Source organism: Pleurodeles waltl, chromosome 9, assembly GCF_031143425.1.
Source record: "Pleurodeles waltl isolate 20211129_DDA chromosome 9, aPleWal1.hap1.20221129, whole genome shotgun sequence".
In the NCBI taxonomy this organism is placed as follows: domain Eukaryota; kingdom Metazoa; phylum Chordata; class Amphibia; order Caudata; family Salamandridae; genus Pleurodeles; species Pleurodeles waltl.
Window position 1 is genome coordinate 499,478,611 of NC_090448.1, and position 15,703 is coordinate 499,494,313.

Consider the following 15,703-nt stretch of genomic DNA (forward strand, 5'->3'; position numbering starts at 1 on the left):
GGTGTTGAGGCTTCCCCGCAGAAGGGCACCATGTCTGGCCGAGTGACTTCTCTCATTCGGTTTCTGTTGTTGTAAGACAGATGTCCAAAGCTGGCTTCTTCATCCTACTCTTTCTTTCTATTTCCATCAGTTTTATTGAGCTTTAAGTCAAAAAGGAAATATACAGTGTGCTTCTAAAAGGGTAACGAGCCAGGACGGTGATTTTAGGGGGAAACAACTATGGTCTTGTCGTACAAAATTCCTCATGCATACAAGTACAGAGTACAGTATTGAGATGCAGATAGTTTAATGATATTAAGATGCTGCACATTACACCACACAGTGGCATTGTATACCCCCTTTTTTAGCAACTTAGGAGGGGGAAGAGCACTGAAGCTGATGGCCTTCTTTGTAAAGTGGGGCTTCTAACGGTCTTCTCTGCATTTCTCTTCTCATCTGTCTGCACACTGAAGGCAAGGCTGCTAAATAAGCAACATTTAGTGAGCAAGACAGACATGATTAAAACATCTAAAAATGGACATCAGCTGCAAATACAGCTGTGGGGAAGCGAAAGGTAAGAAAAATTTAAAGAAAGGTGGTAGAAAGAAATTGTAAAAGGAGGAAGAAGGAAGAAAATGTAAAAGGTGAAAGGGAGAAAATGTGGAAGAAAGAAAAGATAAATGGGAAAGTGATGGAGAGGTCGGGTGAGTGAGGAGAACAAATGAAGGAAGGGTGCAAGACTGGATGGTTGGAAGGATGAAAGAATGAATAGATGGATTCAAGGGCAAAGAATCCCTTGAAAGGATTGAAGTAAGGGTGAAAGTGATTGGAATGGAAGGACTAACAGCAGGGTGATTGGACAAATGGAACAAATGAGTTATTGATGTGTAAACAAAATGATCATTGGATTTATGAAAGTACAGAAGTATGGATCAAAAGGTGAAGGGAAGGAAAGGAGGATGAACAGGTGAAAGGATGGAGAGTTGAAAATATGAATGATTGGAACAGTTAAAGAATAGATGATCGAGTTGTAAATGAAATGATAATTGAACGAACGGCTGGATGGATTGAAAGGTGAACGGATGGAAAGTTGAAAGGATATATGGAAGGGAGAGCTTACTTGCTTTACTTATTTGGTGTCAGAAGTTTAGTTCAAAGTGGGGAGCACTGGCTACTCCCTTGACACCAGTTATCAAGAGGAAAGCGTGAGTGTTCCCCCGATGAATAAACTAACCTGTTATCTCAAACAGAAGTGCATAACACCAAGAAAAAAAAATGAAGATCTATCAAAAACAAGCCTAAGAGGAAAGGAAGGGAAGGAAAGGGGAGTGATTAGATTGTGTGTTGATGAGGAGGTCCTTCAGAATTCAATGGCCTGGTGATTCCTACACATTCCTGTATACGTCAAATAGTCAGTGAAAGCAATATAGTTGTTCTCAACAAAAATAGCCAGCATAGATTTATAGCGTTTGTAGTATACTGTCATCTACAGTGGTTTGCATTTCTGTAAATATGCTTCAAATGAGTCCCATAACTGTCTGACACTGCAAACTGTGCGTAACCTTTTGTACATTATATTGTTCGCACTTCTAGTGGTACAAAGCATGTTCCGCCACTTTTTGAAGGAGATCTCAGAAGTGTTAGCCCTGAATTTTACTAATGTGTTGAACTTACATAGAAAATGAGATAATGTAATGAAATAATGCACGCATTCGAAATTGTGCCTACTTGAGTGATCGTCAATATTCACGAAGTGTACTTATTAACAGCTTATTAATGTAAAATGTTGAGCTTATGTTTGGATTAATGTAGTAGTATGTCGTATTAAAGGTTAGGTATTATGTATTTGCTTTATTAATCATAGGCCTTAATTTAGTGAGGTATTGGGCCTAGTTGCATGGCCTCATGTCAAGCTGCATTTCTTAAGCGAACTATAAACTGGCTGATTAGAGAATTAAGTTGTGATTTTCCACTTCGTTGACCAAATGTTAAAAGCTGAAATTCTTTCCCATGAGAACTGATTGCTAGAATATGCTGTACTAGTTAGGGATACAATGTAAAACTTATGTATAACTTAGTGTGTGTAAAGAAGACTTTCCCAGGAGAAGATATTAGATTCACTGACTGGAGTATAAGCTTATGCAATATTGATACCTGACAAGCCCAATGACAAGAACAGGAGAAGAGAAGCCAATCATCAACATGTGAACTGTGTACTAATAAATTCTTAAATTTGGGGTTCTACTTTCAGTGGACTAAACATAAACGTGCGATTCTTTGACCAATGGCAACGTGGGAAGTAGGTTTAGGAAATCTAACTTAGCCAGACTGCACTGAAAGGAGAGAGGCCACTTTCCAATTGACTGCATAAAGAGATTTTGTTTTCCTGAACTTTAATGCTGAATCCCACATGCCTTGCTGACCGAACTGATGTCGACGAAGACTATCACAGCTTACTGAACCATACTGAGGCAAGCTATAAGACAATGTTACTAATTGTTATGTCTATTTGCTTTTGTCCCTAGGTACCAATTGCTAATTTTGATAGAGCTGTATTTAGATGTTTTTTCAAATTTATGTTGACTAAATTGTTTTGCATGAAGTCCAATCATGCTATTCTAATCTGAAGGTTCACCAGGGTACTCACTTACTATGCTTGCTACATGTAAAAACTGTTGATGTCTTTCCTTTACTGAAATCTAAATGTGTGGCATTTTGTTTGCGCAGTTATTCTTGGTATTGATTTGTACTGTATCCGTGAATGTGTAGTGGTCCAAGCTTTGATTAAATTGCGATTCATTAGGCGATTTGGGCAGCCACTATTGCTTCTGTATGCTTACCAATTGATTCTGAGACTAAGTTAGTGATATTAGGATTGTTAATACAGGGAAATAAACATTCTAACTTTTACACAAAGGTGGGTTTATTCATGATTGAAAGGTCGTGGTGAGTGAAAATGACTGACTCCTATGATTGTTGATGTTATTGATTGGTACTGCCATTGACTTGTATTGATACAGGGCTATATGGTGGGAACTACTCAAAGCGCAGTCAAAAGGTCCATTGACCTACAAACGCCTCCCCTTATAAATTAACCAAATAAGGTCAGACACGCTAACAGAATTTGATTTCAATTCCTTCAAAACTACTTTGGCACCCACTGTTAGAAGTAGGTCCAGAAGTAGCGAGTCTTGCACAGATAGGGACAGTGAGCTTGGATTTGCAGATATTCCCAGGGCAATTATAAAAAAGTCAATCTTCAAAGGTTTTTCAAAAACATCTTGGGTCAGAGAATGTATTCTGCTCCAAAAAGGTTAGATCAGTTTACAGGTATAGAGCACGTGTTCCAAAACGTCTGCTTCCGACACGTATTTCCAACAAGCGTTTGCCTTAGACAATCCCAATTTATAAAGTTTGGCAGGTGTCCAATATGTTTTATGAATGGACCAACACCTGGTTTGTACTAAAACTGGGGTGATTTTTGCCATAAAATGGAACTGTCATATCTTTCCCCATGTTTTATCCGTAAAAGAAGTAGGCCCTCATTATGACATTGGTGGTAAATCCCGCTTACCGCCACGGTGACGGGCGCCAACATACCACTGCCGTGGTGAATATCCGTTCCCCATATTATGACACACACACACACCAATCCGACAGAATACAGCCACATACACAAACCCGCCAGCCCAAAGGTCAGTGCTAAAGTGGCAGTACCAACACTCATATCGTTGGGCCAACAAAACAACTTCCACCACATCATGACCCACGAATCACCACGGCGGACATTCAATGGCGGTAAACCATTGGCGGTACATACCGCTGCACTCAGAATCGACACCCACATACAAAACAACACTACATTGGCCAATACTAATAACAAACATCTGACACTCATACACACACCCAACCACAGCACCATAAAACACACACCCACATTACCCACAACCCTTTACGAACAACAGTTACAGCCAGGAGATTGACACAAACAGCAGAGAGACAACTAGACACACACACCACATACACCCATACATCCCTCACGCACCCCACATCACACACCCCACCACATTACTCAACACGTTCTCACCAACACACACCACACGTCACCCATGTCCCCACTAAACCACCTCTGTTTCACTGATAAGGAGCTAAGGGTCATGGTGGTGGAAATAGTCAGGGTAGGATCAGAGCTGTTTGGAGCACAGGTACTGCAACTATCCATTGCCTGGAAGATGGAGCTATGGCTGAGAATCGTGGACAGGGTGAACACTGTGGGACAGCATCCAAGAACAAGGGACAATATCAGGAAGAGGTGGAACGACCTATAGGGGAAGGTACGTTCCGTGGCAGCAAGGCACCAGCTTGCCATACAGAGGACTGGCGGTGGACCCCTTCCCCCTCCCCCTCCCCCACAGCATGGGAGGAGCAAGTCTTGGCATTTCTACATCCTGAGGGACTCGCTGGAGTAGCCGGAGGACTGGACACTGGTGAGTCAATATTTACTACTTATCACCCCCAATACCTGCATGACATCTCACGCCCTCACACTGACTCCCATCACTCCACTCCATCGCAGACAGTGCACCTACACATATGACTAACCCCAATGCCAAATCCTGCATGCCATATCAATGCATGGACAGCCCTCTCAGCCCTGCATGGACACCAATCACTAAAGCATGCACAGCATAGGGAAACTGAAAATCCCACAAAACATCACCATACACAAACAAAGGTGGCAGGGCTACAGCAATGATAGAGGGGAAGCAAGGGATGTACAATATGTCACAGACATGAAGCATAAAACATCACTTACATCCCCACAGGTGCCCCTGCCAATGCCAGCGGAGAGGAGGTGCCACGACTATCCAGTCCCCCAACAGAAGATGCCCCCAGTGATGACAGTAACTCCGGACTTCAGGATCTGAACCAACAACCTTGCCCATCAGCCCACTCACAGTCCACCACAGAGCCTCCCCCATCAGTATCCAACAGTACAGCATCCACCCAGCGTAACCACACCTCTGTCCCCAGGATACGTCAATCAGCAGTATGCCCACCTGCACAGGGACCCCAGTCCACACCTTGTCATCAAGACAATCAGGGACACCATTCAGGGGACAGAGGCACAGGGCAACAGGGACACTGAGAGGACCGCTGTGTGCCAGGGAGAGGACAAGCCCAGGGAACCGACTCTCCAGGAGGCACTCACTGAGATCCTACCAACATTCCCAGGACACGATGGGCAAAGTCCTTGACAACGTGCAGGAGAACAGGCGGCTGCAGGAGGAACAGTATCAGGGGATCAGGGAGGACTTGCAGGCCATCAACACCACCTTGATCTCCATAGCAGGGGTGCTGGTAGACATGGCCAACATCATGAGGGAAGCAACAGCACACCAGCGGGCCCCTACCACTAGCCAGTCCATTGACCAGCCCTCCACTTACGCTGCAGCTAGTGGGCAGGAGGCCCCACCACAGGACCCACAGGCCACCAGCAACCCTCTCCCTGCAGAAGGTGAACCACTCCGCAAACGTTCCCTGCAACCCAGATAGAAGCCAGAGATACTTGCCAAGACCACCGCCAGGAAATGAGACTCTCCTGATTGTCCCCCTTGTGTCCCACTCTGTCACCTTGTCCACTTTGAACTTCCTTTGCGCCCCTTCCTATGGCCGCTTGGACACTGGAGCTCTGCTACAAACAGACTGGAACAATACCCTGGACTTTCCTCCATCATCACCCCATTCCATTGCACTTTTCCCTCAATTTCATAGCACTACAATAAACACCCTTGAACACAACTTTACTACTAGTATTTTATGTGTTAAAATGTGCATTTATGGAAACAGTCACATCTAGTGCAAATGATCTGAACACTGTGAAGGCATAGAAATAAGGACCTGTAGCTGTCCATAGTCATCACATTAGTACACAGTTGTTATCTCACCAACATCTGTAAAATGACAAGCCATAGGTGATAGTAAGTTGAGATGCAGCGGAAGTTAATGCCATCATGCTACAGCCACACAGAAAACATCAATAGTCAGAGGAATGGTCAGATGCACTGTCTCACCTGTGTGTCATTGGAAGTATTGACGTATAACTGATGATGGGTTGTCCTCATACTCATCCTCTGCCTCCTCATTCTCACTGTCCTCAGGGTCCACTGCTGCCACAGGTGCATCTCCAGTCTCCTCATCCTGCAGAAAAGGTACATGCCATTTGAGTGCCAGGTTGTGCAACATGCACCATGACACTACTATTGGCAGACCTTCCCAGGTGAGTAGCACAGGGATCCACCTGTCAGATGGAGGCATCTGAACCTGGTCTTCAGGAGCCCAAAGGTCCTCTCAAGGATCCTTCTGGTTCGCCCATGTGCCTCATTATAACGTTCCTCAGCACCTGTCCTGGCATTCCTCACAGGGGTCAGCAGCCACAATAGGTTTGGGTAGCCAGAGACACCTGCAGGTATTGAGGGACAACATTTAACCTCACACAATGCTATGGGGTGACATCAGAAGACATACACCAACATACAATGGGTGGGGACCATGGCTCACCTATTAGCCACACCCTGTGCTCTGTAGATGGGCCATCACATTTGGAATGCTGCTATTCCTCAGGACATAGGCATTATGCACCGACCCAGGATACTTAGCAGTGATGTGGGAGATGTACTAGTCCGCCAGGCACACCATTTGCACATTCAGTGAGTGGAAACTCTTCTGATTCCTGAACACCTGTTCATTCTGGCGGGGGGACTAACGCAATATGTGTCCTGTCAATCACCCCAACCATATTGGGGATGTGTCCCATTGCATAGAATCCGGCCTTCACAGTGGCCAGATCTTCTACCTGGGGGAAAGCTATGTAGCTGCACATGTGTTCCACCAGGGCAGACAAAACTCTTGCCAGCATGATTGAGAACATTGGCTGTGACATTCCTGCTGCCAAGCCCACTGCCACTTGGAAAGAACAAGTTGCCAGGAAATGGAGCACTGATAGCACTTGCACAAGGGTAGGGGGATCCCAGTCGGATGACGGATAGCAGATATCAGGTCAGGCTCCAATTGGGCACACAGCTCTCTGATTGTTGCCCTGTCCAATCTATAGGTGAGTAGAATGTGCCTGTCCTCCAGTATAGCCCAGTCCACAAGGGGTCTGTACACGGGGGTTTGTCTCCCTCTCCTATTCATCTGCAGCAGTAGGTATCTAAGGGACACAAGAGTAAGTAGGCTGTCACAATTTGAACAATGGACCCACAACCTCAGTGTACATAGTGCATTTATGTGATGGGACAGTGGGAATGGCGAGGTATGTGTTAATCTAGGCTGTGACGCAGTTAAGGTTGATATGATGATTGTCCGCCACCATGAAATGGCGACCGCCTGTCCTGTATGTAGGGACAGGTGGAAGTGAGATAACTCCGCCGATGTTGGGTGTCGTGGTGGAAGGCGGTCTTACACCACCGTGAAATTCCTCATTGGATAATATGGGGCTCTATGGAGTACAGTGGCCAATGGGGATCAGCGCCTGCGGTGACGGTGTACACCGCCGCGAACGTGACCGCCATTTTCCATCAGATTCCTCACTTGTTTCCTGACCTTCAACAGGAGAACACCTACAGTGCATGTGCTGCTGTGACCTGCATCTGGAACCCACCATGGCCCTTGTGACTGGGGAAAGGGCCCCTGCCTTCACGGCGAAGGAGTGGGAGCGGTTGGTGGATGGGGTCCTACCCCAGTACGGACTGCTGTATGGGACTCCAGACCAACAGGTGAGTACACTTTGGACACGATGCATGAGTGGAGGATACATAGAGATGTGTGTGCAAGCATCATGTCATTGGGGGGGATGTCCTGTGGTGGTGTACATGGTGTGCGCGGGGCGATGTGTGTGCCAATAGAGTTGGAAACGGGACTGGTGGGCAATATGTGTGACAGGCTGGATTGTATGTATAATGGTGTTCTCCTGTCTGCATTACCTCTGCAAGTCAGTTCCCATCAAAAGAAGGGATTATGGCGTGCCATCGCCAAGGATGTACGTACCCCGGGGGTCTATGTCAGGTGGAGCACCCACTGTCAGAAACGGTGGGAGGACCTGAGACGCTGGGCATGGAAGATCACAGAGGCCTAGCTGGGGATGGCCTCCCAACAAGGAAGGGGTGCCCATCAGAACCTTACCCCCCTGATGGCCCGCATACTGGCGGTGGCCTACCCAGAGCTGGATAGGCGCTTGAGGGCATCACAGTACAGAGGGCATTACTACAATAATTGGTAGGAGGCATGGGATCCAGGTGGTGGGTGTGGGTTAGTGGGTGCCCCTTAATGCCAGGTCAGACATTCAAGCGTGATCCAGCTCAAGGGTATTGGGGTATGACAAATGCAGGTAACCTAGCTTGTCCATGTCAGTCAGGCTTTGTGGGTACCAGGAGGGGTGCAGTTGGCGGTGTGTGGCCCTCATCTTGCCATGGCATCTAGCCAAATCACTGGAGCAATGCATAGTGCTCAATCCTGATCCCTGTGTGTGACGGTGCTGTGTATGCCAACTGTGGGGTTGGTGCAGTAATTGACCCAGTGTTTCCTTTCTCTCTCTCCCCTTTTTTCTTCTGTCATCCTGTCCATGTGTGCATTAGCATCATCTGGTGGAAAAGCAGGGGCACTGGCGACAAAGGGAGCTGCACCCCACAGGACCCTGGATGCAGAGTCCACCGACGCCGAGGGAACCAGTGGGACGGAGGGCGAGGGGAGCACCAAGGTGGAGACAGGAGGTGACAACACAGACTCAGATACCTCCTCCGATGAAAGCTCCCTAGTGGTGGCGGACACCTCTGTGACCACCCCAGCAGCAGGTACAGCCGCCACCCCCTTACCAGCACTGCCCTCCCAGTAGCCCCTCAGTGAGTTGCCTGTGCACGCTCATCAAATAGGGTGGGCATCTGCTTTACCCCATGCACTTCAGGCCCTGCCCCAGTGAGCCCTGCTGCCCTAAATGAGGAGGCTATTGACCTCCTGAGATCCATCTCTGTAAGGCAGTCAACCATTGTTAATGCCATCCCGGGGGCTGGCATCCCTGATGCAGCAATGCAATGCATTCCTGAAGGGCATCCATGGTGGACTGGCGGCCCAACAGAGATCGATTCAGGCTCTGGCCTCCTCTCTGATGGCAGCCATTGTCCCTGTTCCTACCGTCCCCCCTCCAACTACCACTTCCCAGTCCTAGTCTCCTCAACCCCAACCCATTTCATGCACACTGTCACAGTGTCCTTTCCTCGGGATCTGCACGTCGTGGAACAAAAGGCCCACCTTCCGGCGTCACTAACTCAGAAAGCTATTATAGCACAGAGTTATGATGAAGCCAGTCGGGGGGAAGGGAATTAGGGGAGGGAACAGCACGGAGAGCGATCTGAAAAGTAAAGGTTAGAACAAATATGCATTTTCTCATTCATAGAAATGTAACTCATCAATAGACTCTTGACTAAATGCGTCTCCGAGATATCAGATGGAGACCCCTTTTGAAATGAGGGCAAAGCCTCGTCTTTGAAACATGGAACAAGGGCAAACTAAAACCTCAGAATCCAGAGATGGCAAGAACTTTGGACTATGATTATATCCAGAATATCAATCCTGTAACGTCTATGCCTTCACACCATAAACCTTTGATCATGACTTAGAAAACCTCAAAGAATTAAATATGCTTTTCACATCTTAAGCTTTTCAAAGAACAATGAAAACTATGATTTGCTTATCTCCAGAAATACTTTCACATTCACAACAATAAATGCCAAAAGGTTTTATTCATTGAACTTGAAGCGCTTTACTTAATAATACCAGGAAGCGCTTTTACTCAAGTAGCCTAAATCACTTAGATTGTTGTGCCAAGAACCTTTTCCTCCTCTGCTTCGATTGTCGTGCCAAGAGTGCTTTAAACCTGAGTGCTTGCATTGCTGGGCCAAAGGCGCTTTACATCTGTGAACTGAAGCGCTTGACTTGTTGTGCCAAGAGTGCTTTACATCTGTGAACTGAAGCGCCTGAATTGTCGTGCCAAGAGCGCTTTACCTCTGTGAACAGAAGCGCTTTAATTACTGTGCCAAGAGCATTTTACATCTATGAACTGAAGCGCCTGAATTGTCGTGCCTAGAGCGCTTTACATCTGTGAACTGAAGTGCTCGAATTGCCGTGCCAAGAGCGCTTTACATCTGTGAACTGAAGCGCCTGAATTGTCGTGCCAAGAGCGCTTTACCTCTGTGAACTGAAGCGCTTTAATTGCTGTGCCAAGAGCGTTTTACATCTATGAACTGAAGTGCCTGAATTGTCGTGCCAAGAGCGCTTTACCTCTGTGAACTGAAGCGCTTTAATTGCTGTGCCAAGTGCGTTTTACATCTATGAACTGAAGCGCCTGAATTGTCATGCCAAGAGCGCTTTACCTCTGTGAACTGAATCGCTTTAATTTATGTGCCAAAAGAGCGCTTTACATCTGTGCTCTGAAATGCCTTTGATCGTTGCGCCAAGGCTGCTCTACTCTAGAAACTGAAAATGCTTTGCTTGTTATGCTAAGGGGCGCTTTACCTTTTGGAAGTAACGACTTCCTCCAAACTTGGATTCAGCAAGGCCTTACCGCTATGAGTACAACCTACTCGTTTTTTAATGCACCATGGAAACAAGGATACTTTGGTTGGACGACACTCTGCCATCCAGGAACTCTGCTCTTCTCTAGAGAACCCCCACGAGGTCTGGCTGCATCGAAGTCTTCAAAATAGTGAGCAACGTGCTTGGGTGTGGCTGGGCTTTAAAGGCCTGCCACACCCCAAGATGGCTGCTGCCTCTAAAAACATGGGAATTGTAGTCCCTTCATAGAATAGCACTGATAAGTGCATCTTGTCCACCAATGTCCTGAACCTGCAGCTCTATGAGCTTTGCCCCAGGGCAGACAACGCTGATGGTTACCTTTGGAACAAGAGGGGATGACAAGTGGTGCGCATAAAGCGCTGCAGAGGCGCGCAGCGGAGTTTCGGGCAAGACCTGGACCGCGCCTAGCCTTATTACTGACACACACATACAGACGAGCATGCACACATGACAACACACAAGAGTAGTACTGTCAAACACAGGCACCACACTTCATCCCACAAGCACTCACGCAAACACCAGACAGTTGCAGACACAACCACATCCACTGCCTCCACTGTCTCCCCCTCCCTCCCTCACAGTCACATCCACACTCACACCTGCATGCACTGCATCAACATCCACCACCAGCATCACCACACCAAGCAGCACACACACCTCAGTAGCAGACACCTCCACTACACCCATCCACTTGTCCCCTGTGTCCTCTCCCCCCATGTCTATCCCCCCAAAGGACACAAACGCAGGTTCTTACACACCCAACAGCCATCCACCTCACATCAGCACACTGCCCATGCACCTACACTGAAGTCCAGCAGAAATACACCTCCAACAACCACTCCCTCAACCCCCACTCCCATCCCTCCTCCCTCATCCCGCCCCTCCGCCCACCGTCCCTAAGAAGCTTTTCCTTGCCCAACTTGACCTCTTCCCTCCCCTCCTCCTGTCCTGCCCGTAAGAGCAGGGTCCCAGCGACCCAGGCCAGCACCTCAGCCAAACAGTGGACAGTGGTGGCACCACCTAGTCATGGTGGGAAGTTAGTGAAGGATCCCACTCCACCGGCCAGGAAGGTTAAGGATTCCACACCTCCTTCCATGAAGGGGAAGGAGCCCACACCTCCTGCCATGAAGGGGAAGAAGCCCTCGACTCCTGCCTGGAAGGCTAAGGAGCCCGCACATCCTGCTATGAATGGGAAGAAGCCACTATGTTCACTCCAGTTATCGGCTGTTTTGATTTATTGCTCCTGGAATGGAGGATAACCTTCTAGATATTGAATTACTGATTCTGTCCCTTTTTCAAGCACATTTTCACATGCGTTCAGCGGGCGGAACAGGCATGGAGACACATTGGCCTTCATTACGACCCTGGCGGTCCAATGACCGCCAGAGTCGCAGTGGAGGTTCAACCACTGCCAATCTGGTGGTCTGACCGGCAGATTATGACCGTGGCAATAGCACTGCGGTCGGACCACCAGCACCACCAGATTACAACTAAATGTCGGTCTGCTGGTGCTGGCAGTCCTAACCTGCCAGGGCAACGCTTCATTCAGCGCTGCCCTGGGGATCACAACTCCCTTCTCTGCCAGCGGTTTCATGGCAGTAGCACTGCCATGAAACTGCTGACAGAGACGGGGTGCTGGGGGCCCCAGGGTGGGAAACTCATAATGGGGCTGGAGGGGAGGCAGCTGCACTGGCGGCAGCCTACCCTTCAGGACTTCAGTGGAAAGGCTTTTCCTTCTTCCAAAGTCGTAATGATGTTTGATCAGATGCGTTTCCGCACCCACTAAAACTTCGAATCATCCAAGGGTGGTATCTCTTGTGGAGATTCCATTTTGCATGACTTAGAATGAGGGACTTAGGGGCAGATTGATGGGAAGTGGCGTTGCCCCTTAGCGCCCTCTACCACCACGTGTGCACTGTATTTAAATACAGCGCACCATGGCGCAGGGTAGGGGGCAATAGTGTCATTCAATGTGACGCTATTGATGGACCCTGCAGGAGTAGCGTCAAAATGTTGCTGCTACTCCTGCAGCGCACATAGGGGCCTATTCAGAGTAATGGAAGCCCCCTTTTAACGCCTGCTCTTAGAAGGCGTTAAAAGTGCCATAAAAAACGATGCAAGTAAATCTCATAGATTCCTTGTGCCATTTTTTCAGCCTCCCTAACGGGGAAATGCCCCTTTGCATACATTATGCCTGCCGCAGGCAAAATGTAGCCCAAAGGGTTACAGAGTGTAAATACAGCGCGGAGATTTCAACCTCATTGGGCCACATTAACATGAAAAATATTGACGTTAATGTGGCGCAAGGTGGCGCTAGGGAATTATAAATATGCTTATTTATAATGCTATCTTGTTGACACCTCTATAAACAGTCAGAACGCTCATACTGATTGCCTCCTGTTTTACATAGAAGGGAACCTGGCGAGGACAAATGTACGAAGGTGGTGTACTATGTTAAGATGTATGGATTCTTATGCGGTATCAGTACAATAAAGTTACTTATCAACCAGCCCTATAAACTGTTTTGAGTCTTGCTGCTAAGTGACAAAAAACTCAAAAGTTGATAATGGGAAAGTAACAGTTAACACAATGCTAGCTTTAGCATTACTGCTCAGAAAAGCAGTGGTGGCTGGTACCATTTTAAAAGTGGTGGGCATAAAAATTGGGTATGACTTTTCTGTAGTGAGTGAATTGAGAGAGCTTAATGGACAAATTTGGGGTCCAGGCTGGGTTCTCCTCCAGAGAACAAATTGAAAAAAGATTGGCAAACACTGCATTTTAAAGCAAATTAATTTAGTGTGAAAGCAAGGTTTATAAAGCAGTGGGAATGTATAGTCTTGAAATATTAAACACATTAAAAACTGCCCCATATCTTGCTGCTTTAAAATGTTCAACAGTTACTGTAATGTGCAAATTGTACAGCACAACAACTTCAGGCCCTTTTGTCAGTACCATTGGCTTAGTCCACGGCTGCTAGCTGTTTAGGATAAAGGAGTAACAACAATGATTTGTTATAAATAATTAGCATTGGAAATGTTTCTGTTCTGAAATTGTGAAATTGTGTATCAAATATTTTTGAGGCTTGCGGAAGGAGTACTGGCCTTCAGTTACGTGAACTTCATGTTAGTTATGTATGCCCTTTTCCTCTACATCTCGTCTATCTGCACATCTTCAATCTCCTCTTTTTCCTCTTCAGCACCCTTTTTTCTCTCTCCCCCAAATGCAGTTCCTCACATCTCCCTCACTTCACTGCCCCCAAATATGCAATGCACTCACTTACATTTAAGCACTTTACTTCCTTTGACTTTTGCCTTGCAAATATTTTTACAAATGTGTACCCTCTTCACAAACATTTACACAGAATTATAATAGCAGCTGAAATGCATGACCATAGTTCTGTGTACTCTGAGAGAGGCCAGACCACTGACAGACACTTTGCTTTGCTTTTGGCCTCAGTGCCAGATCTCTCAATCAAATCCCCTCATAAACACCTGGCACAACTCCCAGCATGCACTAAGCAAGGGTAATAAGATGCACAAACAAAATACAGAAGCACAACATGATGAAATAGCCAACACTCTTGGTGAATGCAAGACTAAGTACAATACATGAAACAAGAGAGGAACTAAATCGCTGAGATGCATACCTTAATGTTTTTAACATTCATTGTTTGTAAATCAATCCATGTTTTTGGTATTAATGTTTAGGGCATGAAGATAGGGCCAGTTCTATTGCCATACAGCAGATCACTGTCTTTATTATAAGCACATATTTCTCCCTTTGTGCTTGACTTGGATATTTGGACTAGCTTTGCTAGGGTTCAAGAACCCTGCTCATCTTTTGGATCAATATAGCGGAGGAACAAATCCACCAGTTTCAATCCTAAATGAGTCAGCGACCTGCAACCAGGGCCTGTGGTGTCTCAGTGGGGAAGGTTAGCATGACCAGGAATCTCAGCACAATATACATAACTCGAGATAACCATTATAACACTTACCATTACCAAGGACAAGGTGCCATATCACATGTGCTTGTAGTTAGTCCTCCTGTACTATGTGACAAATGGGAACGGGTGGCATCTATGCGTGTGAGTAACAGACATCTGGCCTCACGCAGTGATGCAGACTCTGAAGCCCGATACCTTGACACGGACAGCGTCACTGGCCAACAGTGGATACCACCATAGATTAAAATGACAATTTAGGGCTTTAGAAAGGTAAGCCCTGTGTTGTGCATAACAGGGCAGAAAGTTGAGTGCCTGGCTTCCTTCTCCATCTTATGAGCCTGGGACAGACAACCCAGAATTAAATACATTGATTTGTTCAGAGATAGGATTGTATCTCTAAATAGATGGATTTATTTAATATTTTTTTAGGTAAATGTGTAGGAAGTTCAGAGGGGCGGAGTCCTAGAGCCCTAATCAAGAAACTGCCCCTTCACAAAAGAGTGCTCCTAATAATACAAGCCCACCTCTCTAATAATTCAAAACCGTCTTGCGTTTAAGTAATGTTTTTTTCTCCTTGCCAAGGCCTGCTTCCATGATATTGGCATCTAAGGTATTAATATGCAGATAGTGAATGTGCTGTTTTATGCCCAATTTATTTTAAAATGCACAATGTTTTTCCAATCCTTCATACAGGTTTCAGAGCTACTCAAAGACCATTTTCAGGAAACGTCAAGAATTGCAAGCCTGGAGGAAGCATTAGCCAGCCAGCAGATGGAGTTTAAAGCCAGTAGAGAAACAATAGTCCAACTTGTTTCAGAAATGGGAAAGGAACAGAAAGCAGCAGCTGGCTACACAGCAGAAATTAAAGCACTCAAGCAGGTAAGAAAACATATGCTTCTTTCATTCGCATACATCAGCGGAAAACTGAAAACAACAGACATTAGTCCAGGGAAATCTTCCTGTGCACATGGTGGGAAATGTGGATGGATATTGATAGTTGAAGGCATTTATTTTAATATCTTTTTATGAATTGAGTGAATTAACCAAAAGTCATTTCCATTTTCATTTATGTGAGTATTCCTCTGTGCTCCCTTTCCTGTAACCTAACACTTGAATCTTTCCTTTTAACCTAACCCTTCCTTTTGACTA

The 15,703-nt window shown here is 46.4% G+C and overlaps 1 protein-coding gene across 1 annotated transcript in view; it reads left to right on the plus strand.

Moving 5' to 3' along the window:
• Window positions 1-15,703, plus strand: part of LOC138259541 (coiled-coil domain-containing protein 170-like) — a 439,156-nt gene that overhangs the window by 245,613 nt on the left and 177,840 nt on the right. Inside the window, exon 7 of the mRNA XM_069207352.1 lies at window positions 15,248-15,433. Within this exon, the coding sequence (XP_069063453.1) occupies window positions 15,248-15,433 (186 nt within the window). The remainder of the gene's footprint in view (window positions 1-15,247; window positions 15,434-15,703) is intronic.